Raw genomic sequence first — 19,552 nt, 5'->3', positions numbered from 1 at the left:
TGTCAATAAGCTAAGCGAATTTATTTCTATAACAACAGCGATGGAAAATATTACCTAAGTTAGTTGTGTCGCTCTTAACAAATGAAGGAGATGGAATTTCCCTGGGTCCAGACCAAACATGGTTCATGATTTGAGCCTTACGTCCATTGCGCTCAAAACTAAAGTTGGCCCGTTTTGGCGAGTTCCAGGCCATCTCAGCAAAATTGTTGCTTATGTCAAGTATAAGAATATAAATTTGACTGAGGGGAACTCTGAGAACCGTCGAAGAAAACGAGTGAAGAGTGAAAACTGTGAACCTGCGAGAGAAAAAAGAACATAACTTCAACAACATGGTCATCAACTCTGTAAGGCAAAGTTTCACAAAGGTCACATCATTCGCAAATAATGAAAGGAATATTTAAAAGCTCAGATGGACCGAGAAAACGAAAGTTTTATTTCTTGTAAAGGATTATTCAATCTTTAAATTGAAAATAACTCGTCAGAGTCCTCCTAAATGACCTAAATCTCTTAACGCACCCTTAACTCCAGTTATTCTCGACAAGAAAACACTTGCTGTAAAAAGAAAACTGCGGCTTGATGATAATCATGGTTCCTTGGATGTCGGTGAAAAAAAAAAAAACCTTCTTCATATCTTCAGCTCGATATTGCGAACCACGTCTTTGTTTAAAAAGCGTAAACGAGTGTAACCGATGGTTCATGGGACTGCTAAGTGACTGCTAACAGAAGGGTAATACAATACGTACTTCAATCACTACACAAGCCATAATTGCGGCATAATTGATACTAGTCTGACATCCGCTCCTGTGATTTTTGTTTTCTTTGTTTTTTGAATGTTGGCGAAAACAGTACACTGATTAGCGTTTCACTAATATTTTATAAAGCTTCATATTCATAACTACTGTAAATACACAAAAGAAAGAAATACTCAAGAGAACCGGCTTTTAACAGTACTATCGAGATGATCGATACCAAGGTTTCTTAAATATGTCAGTATGTTTTTCTGCTCACTCCAATACATGTATCACCCACTAAAATTGCAGATTTTTAACCTATTTGATTCGCGGAACGATATTTTGCCATTGGAGCAAGATGTTTCTCTGGCTAAACTTGAAGAATTATTTTTAAATGTCGAATTCTTATTAAATATCCGCTATATTTTAAACCGAAACCCGTCGCACGTAACCCTACGAGTCGTTGCACTCTCTTCAGATAAGGAAGAAATTCAGTTAATTCGACGTTTTACGTCTCTTGCAGTTTACAACAAGAACATACAATAAACACAGCGTGGACCAAATTACACAGTCACAAATTAATTCAAATCAGGAATCGTGTTTTCGACAAAGCGCACATAAAAGAAAAAGCTCATAACCCTTAAATGCCTCTGTTTTATACATGTAATCCTTTCCTTCATAATTTCCTCAAGGAAACAGCTTTCCGTTTAGAAAGTAATAATCTAACCATACATACCGTTGAAGATATTCGAGCAGTTTTTATGTTTCTTTGCTTCTGTTGATATGGTTGAAAATCTAAATTTCAAGGTTTTTTTCTACTGTCAATTTTTGAACGGATGGGATAAACGCTCTTACCCTCAGCCGGCCAAACGCCTCTATTACAGAGGGTAATATCACGCGACGAAGTTTAACATGCCCCGCAGAAGATAAGGAATATTATACTCTGTTATATATATCTGAGATTTGTGATTGATAGGAGAGTGTAAAGGAAACAATGTTTTGAATATTGATATCAGTTTCTATTGAATAGAAAATCAGCAGCAGTCTAATTAACATACTGGGACACCTGCTCTCGCGTCGAGGTCATTCCGCGCCAAGCAAAAGGTCGCTCCGTGTAAGGAAATCCGATTTCCAGAATCCAGGAAATTTTTGCTCGTGAAATTCGGAATCCGGGAGATATTTGCTTGTGACATCCCGAATTCGGGAATTTTTGCTTGTTTAATCCGGATTCCTCGGCTTTGGAATCCAGAATACAGCTAAAGGAATCCGGAATCTCAATAACGATTAGAATCCGAAGTCAAGTTCCACTGACAAGGATCCGGAATCCAAGGCCTGGAATCTATTCATTCCGGCTTGAGGCAAAAATATGTCTATGCCGTAGGCGGGATTAGGTCAGCAATTAAATTGATATATTTTGTTATAACAGTGCGTATAACTAGTTTTCTATGCGCGTTTTAATATCAGCGATTTGTTTGCAAGTTTTCTTATATTAAACTTCAGATGCGTAAGTTGATTCTGTAAGTGTCTTGTTTTCTTCATTTCGAGCGCGATAGTTTTTTTCTGTGCTTGTTTTAATTTAGAGTGCGCAAGATGGTTCTTTGAAAGTTTTGATATCAGCGATTAACTTGCTAAGTACTTATAATGATAAAGTACGCAAGTTGGTTCTTTGCGGGGTTTGATATCAGCGATAAACTTGCTAAGTACTCATAATGATGGAGTGAACAAGTTGGTTTTCTGCGAGTTGTGAATCAAAATATCAATGAGCGGAAAATAGCCACTGAATTCATTCCGAGGGAGTAAGTAATCTTTGCATCCTATACCTTGTAACAATATCCTCATATCATTGTTAGTCTTTTCTACCAGTTTTAAAATCCGCAATGTTGGCCCTTGGTAAGTTCTCGAGTGAAGATAAATAGAGGATATTACACGGTGGCGCGAAGATATGAATTTTATTTTCGAGTGGCGAAACAATATTTTGCGAACGAGCGCAGCGAGTGAGTAAAATATTGTTGTTGCCACTCGAAAATAAAATTCATATCTTCGCGCCACCGTGTAATGTTCTTTTTATTAGACATCGATAAAATAATAGATTTTAATTCGCCCAAAAGTAATTGTGACGGCTCAGATTTACAGTACAGCAATACATTTTGTATAAGACATTGGTTACAATAATCTTGAGAAATAACACTGAGCTGAATAGGGCTCTACAATGACAAAATATAAGCAAAACTTTGAAAAATGTTTAAGTCAAATTCAAAAGACGCAAGACGTCTACAAATTTCGAAGGAAAATTACCGAAATTACGTTATCGATAAACTCACGTGTGAGATTATGGAAAATAAACCACTCGGGTCCCGGATGTAGTTTTTATGAATTTTACGAGTGGTATATTTTCCAGTAAAACACTCGTGTCTATATAATAAAAAGATTTATTATCAGAGCAAGTAAGACAGTGTTAGTAAGTAATACTGTTTATTAGTCTGTTAATGAAATCTTCAGGCTTGGCTACTGAAATAAACGCTATGGAAAGGTAATTTTCTATCAACTACGTTATGGTAGTAACGTTTTCTAAATGCGCAAGGTAGTTAAATCTATCGATAAAAATCCTTCTTGTTCACAATCGAATGCCGTAGGATTATTTCGTTTACTTTTCTTGCAAACTGTAATGTTAACTAGAGAATTTTCTAGGGATCTATCACTGATCTTCATCTCGCACAACACTATTGTACGTTGTCATTGGTCAACTCTGTTTTGATTCGTCCACATCCAGTCTCTTGTACTTCGCCGTGTAAAGAGCTATAAGGGGAGTACAGACCACGGTAGAGGAGACTAGTAACCAGTTCATCCAGCGCGGGCTAGCCTGCGGAAACATGAACGCGACGAAGAACACAAAGTTTATGGCGTACACAGATAAGACCATGACGCCGGAGGTGATCCCCTCTGCAACAGGATATGTGCATTCAGCTGCGAGTTCCATAATAAGAGGTACAGTACCGCAGAACAGGACAACTTGGGCGATGCCCGAGGCGTAGAAGACGGTTTTTGTCAGAGGTATGATTTCCTCACAAGCTAGTGAGAGGACTGTTTGAGCACAGGCCGTAGAAACGAAAAGAAATAATAGGATTGGTTTGGTAAAGCTCTGAATGCGATCGGCATACCTGTGAGAAAAGAGAAAAACAAGATATGAATTAGATTATAAATCCTGATAGTTACTTACACGTAGTCTTCTGGGGGTTGGGGGGAGGAAGGGCAAACAATCATATTTAATAAGTAGGTGGAATAAAATCGTCCAGGTGAGCGTAGGACTACGCTCACCGAACGATGATATCCCACCTACTTATGAAATGACTCTCCTGGGTTCAAACCTTTCACAATCATAATAAATTGTTTTGGATACTACCGCAGACATCAGACTTACAATAACCAGTGATTATTGGCTTGTCTTTTCTTTTCAAAGCAAGAAAGTCGTGGAAGCGTCCCTTCCTTTTGTCCTCTTCTTGCCTGTCGCCTGCCGTTTTCTTTGGAGACTTCCACTTTCGACCTACTGCGGGACATCATGGGCTGGGTGGGTACAGTAAGCTCTTAAATGGACTGAGAGCGGCTGCCAGTGACGCATTTGTATGCTGATGTCCGAGCTTACTGTTCACATGTTAAAATGATTGTAAGAGGGTGCGTCTGATGTCCTCTCATTCACGACTCTCTCTCTCTCTCTCTCGCTCTCTCCAGGCATATAACCGCATGTCGTATTTTTAAAGCTATCGCGCTCAGTAAACAAGCACATAATTCTCTTTTCACTCACACCGACTTGCAAGCTTGGGTACCAGACCTAAGAGTAGTGGGCCCGCGTTCGATTTCCAGACGAATTAACCTCTGGGGGTCTTCCAAATGTGACTTTGTGGGGCGTAATAGAACCTCAGGGACGTAAAAAAACCGCACAGACTACCCCTATAGTGTTGTCGCTGGTCTTGAGTAAGTGAAATTGCAAGAGGGGATCTTAACATAGGAACAACCTCTCGATCCTGCCTCAGGGCCGTAATTTAATAACACCCCATCAGTAAGGGGTTTGGGACTGCTAAGCAAGTGGTTAAAAAGTGCACATATCAGGCTCCTGGTACATAGGGATAAGGAAATTGAAAATCCTACTTATTACTCATTTGGAGACTGCTAGGTGCTGGGTTCATACTAATTAAGAAAGACATACATACCATGAAAAGGAAATGCCCAGTAGTGAAGCAACGTTGGCCGCAAATCCCAACCAACCAGCGGTTTTTTGATCAATTCCAACGCCGGAGAAGATGAGGTTTTGGACACTAGACCAGCCCCAGTTCACCCCGTTGCTTATACTGAAGATAAGTAACAATAACCAGAAAGACCGGTTTTTGAGAAGAGTTTTGGCGCCGGAAACAAAATCCAAACGCCCAGCCGCGGATGACAAGCTTGGTGGGACGGGTGGTTTGGCGGGAAAGTATATAATCACCGCAAAGAACAGGACACCCACTAAGACAGCTTCGACGAGTAAATAGTCATTAATCCTGGTCAGGAGAAATTTCATTTGCTCCGGTGTAGTGTTATTTCTTAACTTATCGATGTCAATGCTTTCTCCCGGGTGATAATGTGTTAAATTATCATAGTCTACGTCAGGAACGAGGTTTGGACCAACGATATAGCTAAACGCTGAGCCGAGATAGGAAGCCAACGTGGCGATAGCCGTGGCGGTCATTCGCTCGTGTGGCGGGAACCATGTCGCTGAGAGCACGAGAACTCCCGCGTTTTGAACAGCGGGAACCGCGACGGAAATAAGGAACTCGCTGAAGGTGATGAGTCCTGTCCTCACATGGGGAGGGGACGGGATAAGTTCCAAGGCAACAGCAAACGTTTGAAGAGATATTGAACATATGACTGCAAATCGAAGACCTGAAAAATAACAAGAGCCCAAAATATTTTACACTGAAATTGCTAAAATTTAAGAGTAAGATTACAAGAATAGTACACGAGATTGCTTTCGTGCCAGTGAACTGACAATCTAATAGGCAACCCGAACTTTATCCAGGCGCATTTTCTGTACGTCATTGCTGGTATTTTGCTGTTATTAAAATTGCTACTTGTACTTTTAGTGAAATCAACCTCTTAATTTTTTGTATTTGTTCGCTTGTGTTTGTTATTTTTTCCAATTTTTGATCGTTCGTCACCATTAGTAATTATCATCATCGTCATCGTCGTTAACGACAAACGAAAGGAGTAACTATTAGTAACAAGTGGCCATATAAAAGGAGGATCAAGTCTCGAGAAGTAAAGCTTGTGCGCCCTTAGCAATCCGTGGTGGTGCTGCAACGTCGCCAGGCGAGCGGGCAGTCCCTACCGCACACGACGCTGATGAAGGTGAAGGAGGGCAGAGTGGAGCTGTTTTAGCGGCGATCGCGCTTTTCTTCAGCTTTCTGGTGACGTTTCACGTCGGCTTTTTCGATTCCTTCTTTCACTGTCCATCTCCAGGAGGCACGATCACACGCAGTATTTTCCCAGTTGTTTGGATCAATTTTGCATACTTTAAGGTCGTTTTGGATGCGTTTTTGAACCGCAGAGCGGGGCACCCGAATTTCCTGACTCTCGTCAATTGACCTTATAGAACTTCTTTGGAGATGCGTCCATCATCCATGTTATGACCATGCCCCAGCCATCTCAAGCGGCGCTGACTGAGTAGGGAGTACATGCTGGGGTTCCAGCACGTGACTGTATCTCACTGTTGGTGACGTGGTCTTGCCACTTGACGCCAAGGATGCGCTTGAGGCATTGCAGATGGAAAGAGTTTAAGCGATGTTCCTGTCTCATGTAGGTGCACCAAGTTTCACTGCCTTTAGTAGAGCAACGTGCTGAGAACGCATGCCTGGTAGATGTGCATTTGGTTCTCTCAGTCAATCAGGTATTTGTTTTCCTAGGCTCTCTTGGTCAATTTGGACATGGTGCCGTTGATAAGGGTTTGGAATTCTGAGAGGAGTATCCCCACAAAAACTTTGGTGAATATCCCTCGGGCTTTGGATACTGACTCGGTGTAGGGAACTTCTTTGAGCAGAATGGATTGCTCGTTTTTACTTTGTGTTGTATTAAAACGGGTGTTGTATTAAATGCAAGTGCGCTGGATGGTAATTGCGGGCGACAAGAGGAGCCTGCAAAATATTATACGTCAGCGGCACTTTCTTAACTGTACAGCTAGGTTTCCCAAAAATTTGTCCACATTCTTGGGATGCTCGTGTTCTGCGTACTAATATGAACGGTATGTGGTCGTGAAGGCCATCATGTTGAGTTTAAGGACCATCCGATGTTACGGTAATCACGTGAACGCAAATGCAAGTGATGCAAAATGCACGTATTAAATTCAGGTATTCACGTAATGTGCTAAATGCGAGACTTTTCGATTCACCTTGCCAGCCAAGGGACATGAAAATAGAGCCTGATTTCAGCTTAATGCGGGACGAGTCTTCGGTAAGATACTGGTAATTGCAAAGTCTACAAGTCAAAAATAAGCTAATTCAGGTTACACTACAATGCATAGTTTTTATCTTTGTATACGTTCCCAAGCGTGTTACGTCGCTTGTAGTCTGAGAGCTTCAATAAGTTTTTTCATGATTTTCTATTACATTTTTTTCATCGATTAAGAAAAGTTAGTCTAGCAGGTGTACGCTGAGCTCAGAAAACGAAACCATGTTGACAGTTAGAACTTTTTTCAGCTCGACTGCCGGTCAAAGTTTTCAAAACACTAATAGCCTGCGAGCAAGCTCTCTTCTTTGGGCGAGCAAAGCGAGTCTCGCGAGAACGCGCGAGCGAGCGGCTTTCCTCGGCTCCTCGCTCGCGCGTTCTCGCGAGGCTTGCTTCGCGAGCTTGCTCGTAGGCTAAAACACTAAATGACCGACAGTCCTATATTCTCAGTACATTTTGCTTGACTTTTCTTAATCGACATATGATAATTTAGATTACTTGGGATTTTTCGATTTTGTGAAATTTACTGAGAATAGAAGACTGCCGGTCATTTAGTGTTTTGAAAACCTTGACCGGTTACCGGCCATATAGCCACAGCGAAAAGCGCTATGCTTTTTTTCGAGCTTAGGAATAAAATTAAATAAGACCAGCTAAGACCAGCTTTTATAAAACATGTCCTACATAAGCCACCGTTATCCTCAGGCGCATTAAGAGTGCAATGTCGCTCTTGATCGAACTTCACATGATAATTATGCAAATCAAACGGAAGTGTTTTGTTCAGTGTTAATCTCCCATTTTGAAAAGACATGATCATTAAAAAGATTGTTTTAAAACTGTTTATACAAGCGGTCGTGCTGATCAAATACGAGACAGGGTTAGCGCTGATTCGAGACATGCGATGTGCATTTTGAGCGTACCAAATGGAAAACTATAGAAATAGAAATCTCTTCTAGATTATTTGGATCTATTTAGGGTCAACATGACGGCCATTTTCCGATCGCAAGCTGGTCGTTCAAAGGTTGTCTTAAAACATGTTTATCGTAGACACAAGGCAGAGAGCTGAAAATTTACGCCACGGCGTAAAAGGACAAATAAAAAAGGGGCGGTAAGGGCTATCGCTTATCGCCTGTAAAAGCCAGGGAAACGTTCGCTTTGGTCACCAATGGAGGGCTGTGGCAGCTAAGGATTTACTGTAATTTGGATGCCATATAATATTACTAACTTCTAGACTATTGTCCGTATATGAAACCTACGAATATCGTTTGTATACCGACGACTTATTGCACTGTACGTGATCCACGAAATTTTCATTCCAATAGGAGTTTCTATCATGATACTTCATCGAATGTTGTATGATGACTCTACGATACTCCACTTCCTGAGATAAGAAGCGCTCAGGCAAGCTTCCAGAGCTGAAATAGAGTTTTCAATAGGCTGTTCTTTAGCTCTGTTCTAGAATATAAAAGAAAGGCGCTAAACTAGTTTCTACTCACCTTTTGTGTCTAATAGCCAAGCAGAGGGGACTATACTAATGATAGAACCAATCGCTTGCAAGGCGCCGATTATCAAAACATTCTTCTTATCCCAACCAAATACAAGCTGGCAAGTCTCTTGAATAGGAGGCCACGTATTCCATAAAATATTCCCCGTCGTGTTTAGTAGCGTAAAGATGAACAAAATGTACCATCTCCTTCTGTAGACTTTAATATTTCCGGCCGCCATTCGATTAGTATCCCCTGGTGCAGCGTTTACAACAAGACGCGAAGTTTCATCGGCTTCAATCATAGTCAAATTTGTCAGATGGCAGTCACGCAACTTTTCATTTAAGGGCCGTTGTTAATGTATAACGAACAGTGATTTTCCATCGTTCGTCCTCGTAAACCGGCACTCAATTCTAAACGAACTTGAACCGTGAGTCTTTTTCACTCCATTCTTCGTTTTTCTTTCTGTTTGACACGTTGTCTCGAGCGAAAGATTTCAGCTGGTACTGTGACAATACAACCAGTTGTTATTCAAATGAACGGCATCTGCTTCGAGTTCGCGTGCCTCGCTCGAGTCGCGAGTCAGTTTCAGGAATTTTAAAATGATCAGTCACCACAATGGTACTCGAATGAGCTATGCAAACCGATGAATATAAGCTTATTCTGAAAGAACATTCATCCAGGCCTGCGATAAAACTATATGTTAGCTAAAGAATGTCATTAAATAGTTTAAATTATCGAAACAAACAATTTTTTATAAACTTAATTGAAATTAAGGAGTGTTATGTCACATAATCTCCAATGTAATCAAGTATAAACTAAGGGCGCTTTCCAAAAGTCGGAACTGGCTGGCCAAACCAGTCATTTTGACAATGAAATAGGCTTTTTACAAGAGTTCTTGCTCAAAAGCCCTCTCCTTGGTGCATAATATTTAGGATTTAACGGATCTGGCTGGAGAGTTTTGATTAAAAGAAAGTTTTAGGATAAATTGAGCCAAGCCTAGTGGCAGAGCTCCCGTTTCCGCGAAACCAAACTTCAAACCATCACAAAGAAGTTGGCAAATCTACTTTATTTTAACCTCACTAGTACTAATTCTTTCCACTTATTAATTGATGTATCTAATAAACAATAATAAAGTTATTAGTTATATTGGAAAGAAGAGCAGAACATTAGATCCCCCCCCCTTCAGTGGCAGTCTCATGTAATTGATTGGGTGTTTCGTTTAGCAAAACGCACTGATATATCTTTGCACGGGAACACAGAATGTTTAATTCACAGCGTTACAAAATTATGGAGACAAGGAAGTAAGTCCGGGGAGGAAGTGAACTTATCTTACCTTTTCTTAGCTTTCTAACGTTCTTGAAGCAAAACGGAGTCCTGCTTACTCGACATGATCACTAGGAAGAAGGAAATTGTCTAGGTTTTAAATGAAACGTCATGGCTACGTAATGAAATGTGAGAAACCGGTTCAAAAAATAGGGATAACCTCTAGAAACAAAACAGTTATGAGAAAATAAACTGAAAAGGGCAATCATTTTGGCCTGAGATAAAACTGCTGAATGTCATTAGATAGTTTTAAAAAATAAACAATGCGTTCGTTATGCTTGACCGAAATTAAGAATTGTCATTTCAAAAACTTCGATAAAACAAGTTTTACCTCTAGATCTATTAAAATTGTCGACATCCTAATTTTTGATCTTTAGCGGTAATAACTTTTTTCCAGTGCTGGTAAAACTTAAACCAGTTCTCGCTTTCTTGCAATTTTCGTTTTGAGGTTCGTCTTCAATGCGGGCATGCGATCTCGATCAGGTAGCGAAAAACTGTTGCCTTATTCAAATACGAGATCTAAGATATAAAAATGAACAAAATATTAATGAATGGGCCCATTGCAATAAACGGTCACATGGCACAATAACACCTGGTTGGATGGCAAACGACGCAGTGGGGCAAGAATACATTATTTAAAAAGCTAATATCCTTTCCTTTCAGAGGGTCTCTACGGGGTTAACCGTCAGCCGTCAAACGGCCTAAAATTTAACCGTCGGCAAGAGAGGATAAAGTTCAGAGAATTAATCCCAATATGGGCCCTATACCTATCGTAATCCCTCTAAAGTTATTTTTAGATCTTCTATGAGATCTGTTGTTCCTAAGATGGTTGAGTGATAGCCAATCATATGTCCTTAATTTTAACAATGTTGACAGCTGGGCGAAGTCCCACGCAATGCTGAACAGACGATAATTTCCCAAACACGTTTCTTGGCGTTTGCAACGCGTTAAGTCGTTTACTGATAGAGTAAACTGGCACAGTTTCTCCTCATGCGGACCTCCCAGCCGGTGAATAACATATATTTATTTTGTGGTTTCTACCTACTCATACTAACGTAAGGCATTAAGGCAAAGTTGCTATTTATTGTAGTTATAAAGTCAGGTTTTCGCTAATGACTCTTTCAGCCCTTATACTTATGCCACGTGTTCCCAACAACTTTAGGGACCTTACTAACCAACAACGGTGATGCCAGAAGCTGGGAAAATGAGTCACCGAAAAAAACTGTCTTCGCGTCCTTCGAAGCTTTTTTCTCGACTATTTGCGCAAATTAAAGCAGGACAATAGCGAGGGTGATCAAGAATGCTTTTCAGCTCGAGAATTAATGTAAAGGATATGTATTCAAAACTACGACTTCTTACTGGCAAAGAAATTACAGATACTTTCCCCACCAACATGATATTCCATCTTTTATGTGCTTTGGAAATTCGCCTCTCTCTCTCTCTCTCTCTCTCTCCTGCACTCAATGAATTCAGTTTTAAATAAAATACCGCCGGTTTGTACTCAACATGAACTGTTGATTTAAATTCACCTGCATGGCTAACTAATTATTTCTGGCCCCGGGCTGTTTAATTTTCACTGTTAAGAACTGAATACTGTTTTGTCTTTGTAAGCGTGGGCTTTTACCATACGTTGGTTTGTATCCCTAATTGGCTGCGTGATTCTTGTCATTTCTTCAAAAAGTAAGAATTGTCAATTACTTTTTGGAGTATCGTTAATTGTAAATGAAAAGGAAACACCTTTCTCCCTTAAATGTTTGAATTAAGCGTACTTAAACGTTTCTTGTGCATCTTTAAAAAACTTTAAGCTCATGTGAAGAGCCAAACAACCCAAGCTAACTCACAGAATACATTTCACAAAAACTAAGTTGGAAAAGGGTTGTATTTTTCCAGTGAACCTTTTGTGTCTTGTCGATATCGATCTTAAAATCTTTTATTATGTTGCCATCCACCAGGTGTTTCTCTTCAGTTTCAGGGAATTTTCACCTGTACAAGGTAGAAGCTTCTTAAAATTAATCAAACACAATTTTACCCCCAAGTCAAAAATGGCTATGACAGTAAAAGTTCCTTGACACGCCAGATAGGTCCGCGATAAGATTTCATCGTTTAATTTTATTTCTGACGCTTTACTGACGTGACCATAAGTCAGTTGTTTAAAGATTAACACACAAAAAAAATTAATTTCCCATCTAAAGCCTGTAGTCAACATGACATCGCGGAGTCACCCCGTGTAGACAGCTGTTTTTAATTTCTGGATGGATGATGCCTTTTGGCTTCTGTACTGAATTTCTATTAGTGGTTTCCATTTTGAAATAATTCGGGCAGAGTAATATGGAAATGTCTCACCCATGATTGGTTAGAGAGATTGATAAGTAGTTTACACGCAACCCAGCGCTTTTAACTACAAATTTGCCAAATTCAATGCCTTGAAACCAACGTATTTAACAAAACTCGAGAGAAGTGAAGCCCATGCCAGTTGCTGCTAAGGTAAGATCGCTTCATGCAAGACATTCAATGGTTGTTTCATTTCCAAGTTTTACTCTTTCACCTGTATTCAATTTCATATTTCTTCCCGGGTTCGACCAGTTTTTGTATTTAGCGTCCCAACAAACAAAAATATGAGATTTATCTCTAAAGTGCTATCTATTCAGTTGGTGCCAAAATCGGGCGGGTCTCGAGTTGGCAACACATGAGACTTTTTGTACTTTGTTGTATTTGACATTATATTGAGTCGGAAGCTTGATCCCTGACCGATAATCTCTCTTTTGAACATAATAAACCTGTGAAAGCTTTGCGCCAATTTCGTCCTGGTATAAAACATAGTTGACGCCCTTCTCTAACAAATCAATATGTTGGTTGATGTTATTGTTTTAATTCCTTACCAGCAAGTTCCAAAGTGTAGGCCTCTTATTTACCTTTATGAGTGTCTAAAACTTCTTTGTTGCATACAAAGAGTCGTTTAAGCCACTGCGATAACTAATACTTGTAGCAAGAATCAACCTATTGACTAATTTTACACGTGATTGAATTTTACACGTGATTGAAATGCATGGATTATGTTACACTCTGTATGCACAAATATCTGTACCAGTTGTCGGTCCAGGTACAGCCAAGGTGTAGATCCTTTAGAGATGACTTTTTTCACGGTAAAAGACTGAAATACAACTATGCTCTTTCCTTTGTTATGGTTATCACCTAGTGAGTACTAAATGTACCGCAGGCCCTGATTGTTCGGTATTATTCAGTAGATAAGTATTAGGGAAACCTATGGCATTGTCCTCTGGATAGAGATTTATCCAGTAGATTTAGTTATCGACCTTTTGTATACCTGGGTCTTTTGTACTGACATTTATTATGTTGTATAAAATGGTTCTGGAACATTTAAGGGTTTAGACAAAATACTTGAGAATAATAAATGGGTGTTTTCCAACTAAGATTATTTGTCTTCAAAAATGTCTACAAAAGTCGACGGATGAACAGACAAATAATTATTTATCGTCTGATGTGGATTATTCGACGAATAACCCGCCTGGGTGCGGTAATCCACTAGTGTGAGAACGGCCAATCATTTAAGTTGTCTCTATTCTTGCGGTGCTGTTTACTTTTAAGCACAAGAGGGTTTAAATATATTGGTACAAATGAAATATTCCACTCGGAGAATTGTTGAGAGTTAGCTCTACTTTGGTGCCGTTGATGAAAAGATAAATGATTACGATCAAAACTATTGGATGCCCTGGCCTGATTGGATACTTTTTCCCTTTCCTGTAATGCAAGAGGAGAGTCTTAATGAAACGGACAATTGACGGGTACGTTTCTCTGAAGCCGTTTACATTCAGATAAAAAACGACAGTCATCAGTGCTTTAATTCTAGTTAACATATAAGCTATAACAAAGGTTTAGACCGGCTGTAGAGTTGATTTCCGCCGCTTCCCCGAGCACGAGCCGGTCGCTGGCTCATTTTCTTGTTACGCCGATTACTGCGCTTTGAAAGAATTTTGAAGTTCGACCCTGTGAACAAAGTCAGTCCTTTATATTCACGATATACGACGAGGTAGTAGGGTTTATAATTCGAACAATAAGCAGGTTGACTTTGGGCTAGATTATGGACAAAACAGGAACTCCTGAGTAAGACTCAGGATTTTAGGGTGCTCATTTTTTCGCATCATTACCATACAAGGAGGTTTCGTGGTGTAAACTGTGAATGAAAATGAACGAACTTAATTTTGGATGTTCTAACTAATCTTTTCGTTGTTGATGATGTTGTTATATCTTTGCAAGACGAAATTACGAGTTTTTAACTTTGATTTTTTCAATTTTGACCATTTTTGCCGCGCCTTCTCCAAGCAATTATAGTATGAAAATATATTTATTTACACATACTAGAAAAATTTGATTTATTTACACATAGGTAATTACACTTATACCAAGCACAATTGTTAATAGTGCCAAACAATTAACTCTTTTCAATTTAAAAAAAGAGGAAATTCAAACACTCTTTAATAATGGAAAAAATACTGTTTTGGGGGAAGTCATTGCGCGCGATCAGTGTGGTCAAATGACCAGCAACCTCATATACAAATTATAATTTATCATCCTATGTTTTAGCCTGAAATTTTTATCTCTCCTCTCTGCCTACGTGAACGTTTCCCTTTAGGGCCACTGGAAGTAAAGTCCGCCGAGTTTCGGGGGTTTTTACTCAGATTAAGAAACTGAGTCTGTTGCCGTTTTTGGCAGACGGTTTTTGAACAGTCTTGCCGGATTCATGCGCGTGGACAAATAAAAGTCATACTTTTGTTATATGGATCATCTCAGATATAAAGTAATTGTAAACACCGTGTTTGTTTTTACACTTATCTCGTGTACATTTTTCAAGATGCAAAGTGTATATTCAATTAGAGCCATAATTTTGTAAAGCAAATGTAACTACCGGTACCTAAGTAATGCTCGACAACGTTTGTCAAATGATTCTAATTTTCAATAGTTTTAACCCCTCGTTATAACCTTGATTACATTCGGAGACCAAGTGAAAAGGTGAAACCGAGTGATATTTTTGAAGAAAATACAGTATGTTATGTACATTTCAAAGGATTAAATTCTGATAACTTGAAATCGGTGGATTGAAACTATGTTCTCTAAGACAAGAAGTTAAACTTTTCTTAATTAAACAAACTAGTCAATGACACCATATCCTATCGGCCAATACAATCGCATTCATTTCGCTTATTCATTATTGTCCCTTTATTGTTTTTTCTACAAATACACGCCCACTATCTCCTGATTTCCGCCGGAAAAGTGCTAATGTTCGATCTCTTTGTTTGTAGGTGCTTCCTCATAAAGAGCCAAGTAGCCATTAACTTCAGTGATTCAGTTTTCTCCTAAGTTGTACGAGATTACAATTTATCATTTTAGTGACCATGAAGATATCTTCAGTAGTGTCTCTATCCCTGTTTGCCGTAATTTTGGCATCTTGGGCAAGATTTTCTACAAGTTTTCCTACCGAGATAAAAACTCGAAGTTACTTAGGAGCTGATAAAGGTTAGTGCAAAACGTATATTTTCCGCTTGCGAGGTAAATTTCCCGCCTTCGAGGAGGTCGCCGTCCTGACAGCAGGCTTTTTATCCGAAAAAGCCCCCTAGCCAAGAGAGAATAATCTATAAGAGAGTCCTTTTGTAGCGGTTTTTGTATCAAAATTGAGACACCAATTAAACCGCAAGACGTTGGAAAATGGCCTCGTGAGTTTGCTGTTTGAAAATGCGTTAAACTTGGGATATGGCTTTTTTCCGAAAACGCAATTGTTTATTTTTAGGTGAAAATGAAGCCTCTTAAACACTATCTATCCTTTTTTACTTTCCATCCTTTTGTTGAGGATAACACGGAAAATTAAGGGTGTAAAGAAAAACTGTTTTCAATATTTTCTTAGTTGAAAAGTCGTCGAAATAAAGACTTTCCCAGGTTCGGATCTACAATAAATACTGACCGAGTTCCTAAACAAGCACCGAAAGCACAAGCTTCTAGTGGGCTACAGGCGCATGCTTCCCCAGGAAATTTTTTGGATTTTAACTCCCCAACGTCCCTTTTGCTGGCATGGGTTTCTGAGTCATTCAGACAGGATATTTACTGACTGTTGAAACCATTTTTTAGATTTCAACTCAGTGGAAAAGGTTGTTTAAAAAATTAAAAAATTATTCTTTATGAGAAATCTGACCGATTTCCGTAACACTTTGGAAACTAGTGTGGATCCGCGCCTGTTGTGTTGTCGTTCTGGCTTGTTAAAAAGGCCGTGTTGTATTGCAGTTTACCTGAAAGTTTTAGGAGTGAACACTTGGTTTCTTTGCAAATTGCCCAGTCCTGACGATCGACTTTATTCGTGGTGTTCTGTTGAGTAACGGCAACTTCTTGCTGTTGATAGTTGATATCCGATTGATGTTGTTCCATCCCTTTTTATGCCTGAGACTAGGGCGACCTGGTTTGTGCCTTCCTCATCTCCCGTTTCTTATATGTTTTTAATCTCATTCTCTGCAGCATCATACACCTCTCTTCTGCCGCCATATTCACGAGGCTTTCCTTTAGTCACTCATGTTAAATTCCCGCCCCTGTCTCCGCCCCCCTAACGAAAATGCGTAAGCGCTGTTAAATCCTGGCTCATGACATGGTTAAACAGGTTTTTGTTAATTCCACCGCCCGCCCCCCCCCCCCCCCCCCCGGACTAACACGTTGTTAAATGTGCGTTAAATCCTTGCATTGGCCACGTTAGACCTCCGCTATCCCATTCTATGCACCGGGTTAAAAAATGACGTTAGACATGATTAGAAAGGTATGAACTGATGACACAACACGAAAATACAACAATATAACCATTGTATAACTCCAGGAATGAATCTGAGATCTTGGCTATGGCAGCAATCAAAGCTGGGGAGAGACGAAATACGAGCTCCCCTGAATGAAAACGCCTGCGTGGGATGCTATACTCTGTCGGGCACTCAATCACTCGCTCCAAAATCATGGCGTGAACAGTTGACTATCATAGCCATGCAGTCTTACATTATTCTTACAGTTGAAATATAATATTTCGAAAGTAAACGAATTACAGCAGATCAAAACAAAGAAGACTAAAATGGTTCTTAATCGCCTTTTGCACAGTGTTTCAAAGTTTCTTTCCATGGCTTTTCATTCTGATTAAGTATCTTATCGGCCTAAAGAATCTTGAGCTACTGTGAAAGCCAAGTAATCAGATAAACCCAAGACAAAGCAGAAGTATCTTGCCGCGTTCAAGACCGATTACCGGCGACAGCTACTTCCTCCGAGCTCTGATTGGTTTATTTGCTTGTTAGTTTGCTCTTGTTGTATTTGGCCAGAAGCAGAAGCATACAACTCAGAAATCAATAACGTTGGACTTGTGTTACAACACTTCAACAATATTTGAAAATCGTTCTAAAATTAGTACTCATGTTGTATCCCTCATTTTGACTTTTTTGTTTTACAGAAATGCTAAGAGCTGTTCCTGATTTGCCCTGCGTTGATGACGCAGAGCCTTCTTTTTGCGACTTTGAAATCATAATGAACGAAGCATGTACAGACCAATCGCGAAAGTTTCTAATGATGGATCGTTGCAGATATTCATGCAATTTTTGTAAGTACTGCTTGTTACGCATTTGTACGCGGGAGTCATTCTTGCTGAAAGCGGCCTTGACATTAGAGAAATTATTGTTATAGACTGAACACGATAACAGCGCATCTTTTGGACGACTACTAGACATCGATATCAGGTGTGAATACACTAATTATCAAAATTTTCAATATTTTTTCGTAAACTTTCAATGTGACTTTTGAAATGTTTGAAAATAACTACCATTTCCAATTGACTGACGCATAATCCGTCTCAGACAAAAAAGGTGGGCCCGTGGGGGGTGAGCCACACCCATTTGGTCGCACACCTCCAGTTATTTGGCATTTCCCCTTCCCTAATCTCGTACCCAAATCTCTTGTCTGCTTTGTCATTAAGAGGTTTGGGTACAAGATTATCCTCTCTCCTTAACCTTGCCGCGTAGTCACTTACGCTTACTGTTCAACTCGAATTTTCTTGTCTTTTTTCAGGTTAAAAGAATTGTTATAGGTCATCTAATGTGGAATTCAAAGCGTGGAGAATTATCACTTCTGTGAAACGACTGAAGACAAACAGAAACCACCTTATCTTATTGACGCATTTGCTCCTTCGTGAACTTTCAGTTTATCGGCTGTTTGAAGATCGCTTCGGAAAGAAAGAGCATTTGCAAGATTGACTCAAAGAAAGCATATGTTTCGTTGGACTTCAGACTTTTGTGTCTTGCACGAGTCATTCTTTCAGTTTTGCCCTTCCATATTCAATAAATTAGTGTCATTTTAAAGTTCAAGCGAATCCCCTGATTCCTTTAATAACTTTGTTTTTTTTTTCTAGTCGTTGCGCTTAATAATGCCTTAATCAGCAGTAGAACAGAGTAATGATCTATGAATAGAAAGCATGTCTTAGCGTTTATTATCATTCTCACTGCAAATTCCCCATTGCTTGCAACTTGCAAGCACTGCATGTCACTGCATGTCCGGGTTTGAATTCAACTAGGTAAAACCAATGGATGGTTTGGAAAAGAATTTCGATTAAGGGCGTGCTATATGTTAAAATTACTCTAACATTATGATGTACGTTTTGTTCGTAAAAAAGAGTCCTTTCCAGGTCTGAATGGTGCCCCGTCTGGCAGGAAACGACCATATGTTTTCTAGTGTTCGTTCTATTTTAAAATTTTGCTCCTACCCTCCTCAAGAAACGTATCCTCCTCCACCAACCAATGGGCAAAATGTCAGTAAAATGTTCTAAACAATTTCTGCCTTCCTCAGGGGTTAGGAGAGAGGAGATTTGCTTCTTTCTCCCCCTTTTCCCCAGAAACGCTTGATACTCGGGCTCCCCCGAGGGGTACTCTAAGTTATATAGGTATGTGCCGCCCCAAAGGGTATGATTTTTGCGCCCTTTGGGTCTGAAAACGGATATAGACTTTGCTCATTTTAATCTGGTATGGAATCGAGTATGGTTTTCGAGGGAACTACAGGAGTGTATGAACGTATTCATCGTTTCAATTCCAAATAAAAAAGAAAGAAAAATCAATATGCGAATTCGAAATGGATTTTAAGAAATCTTTTTGTTAGCATTCTAATCTAAGTAACTGATTGCATAATTTCATAGAAGCCAAGCCTCAGTGAAAATGGGTATGGATTTTATATGCCAGGCTTCGGTTGTTCAAATGTTGAATAGCGCTATCCACCGGATAAATCATTATCCAGCGCATGATCCAGCAGATTAAGTATTTGGGAAACCAATTACGCTATCCACTGGATAGAGATTTATCCACTGGATAGCACTATCCACCTGTTGAACAACTGGGGCCAGATCTGAAAACAGGTGTGGAAAATGACATTTTTTGGTCTCAAATAGAGTCAGGATTTTTAGAACCGGGCGGCACACCCACAAAATAATTCCTATGAATACCCCCCCCTCCCCGGGCTCAGGTCACGTCTTGT

General features: G+C 39.6%; 1 protein-coding gene and 1 long non-coding RNA gene across 2 annotated transcripts; one reads left to right on the top strand and one right to left on the bottom strand.

Annotated features, from left to right (window-relative positions):
- Positions 1-3,190: 3,190 nt before the first annotated feature.
- LOC140941442 (solute carrier family 49 member 4 homolog) lies at positions 3,191-9,252 on the bottom strand. The gene is made up of 3 exons (XM_073390438.1): positions 8,696-9,252; positions 4,937-5,645; positions 3,191-3,889 (listed from the first exon to the last, which is right to left on the bottom strand). The coding sequence occupies exons 1-3, from the start codon at positions 8,985-8,987 to the stop codon at positions 3,472-3,474; spliced, it is 1,419 nt and encodes a 472-aa protein (XP_073246539.1). The 5' UTR covers positions 8,988-9,252; the 3' UTR covers positions 3,191-3,471.
- Positions 9,253-12,342: 3,090 nt separating this feature from the next.
- LOC140941677 (uncharacterized) lies at positions 12,343-18,610 on the top strand. Its single transcript, XR_012166491.1, has 4 exons — positions 12,343-12,493; positions 15,328-15,541; positions 17,490-17,636; positions 18,101-18,610. It is a non-coding gene; the product is annotated as an uncharacterized lncRNA (long non-coding RNA).
- Positions 18,611-19,552: the final 942 nt, after the last annotated feature.

The sequence above is a fragment of the Porites lutea genome, chromosome 6, assembly GCF_958299795.1.
Source record: "Porites lutea chromosome 6, jaPorLute2.1, whole genome shotgun sequence".
NCBI classification, from domain to species: domain Eukaryota; kingdom Metazoa; phylum Cnidaria; class Anthozoa; order Scleractinia; family Poritidae; genus Porites; species Porites lutea.
Note: the sequence above shows the minus strand (reverse complement) of the source record. Positions and strands in the feature narration are given on the sequence as shown.

Coding starts and splice junctions, on each gene's coding strand:
- LOC140941442 (XM_073390438.1), bottom strand. CDS start 8,987: ATGATTGAAGCCGATGAAACTTCGCGTCTTGTTGTAAACGCTGCACCA. Junction 5,646..8,695: donor TTGGCTATTAGACACAAAAG/GTGAGTAGAAAC, acceptor GTTATTTTTCAG/GTCTTCGATTTGCAGTCATA. Junction 3,890..4,936: donor CTGGGCATTTCCTTTTCATG/GTATGTATGTCT, acceptor CTTTTCTCACAG/GTATGCCGATCGCATTCAGA.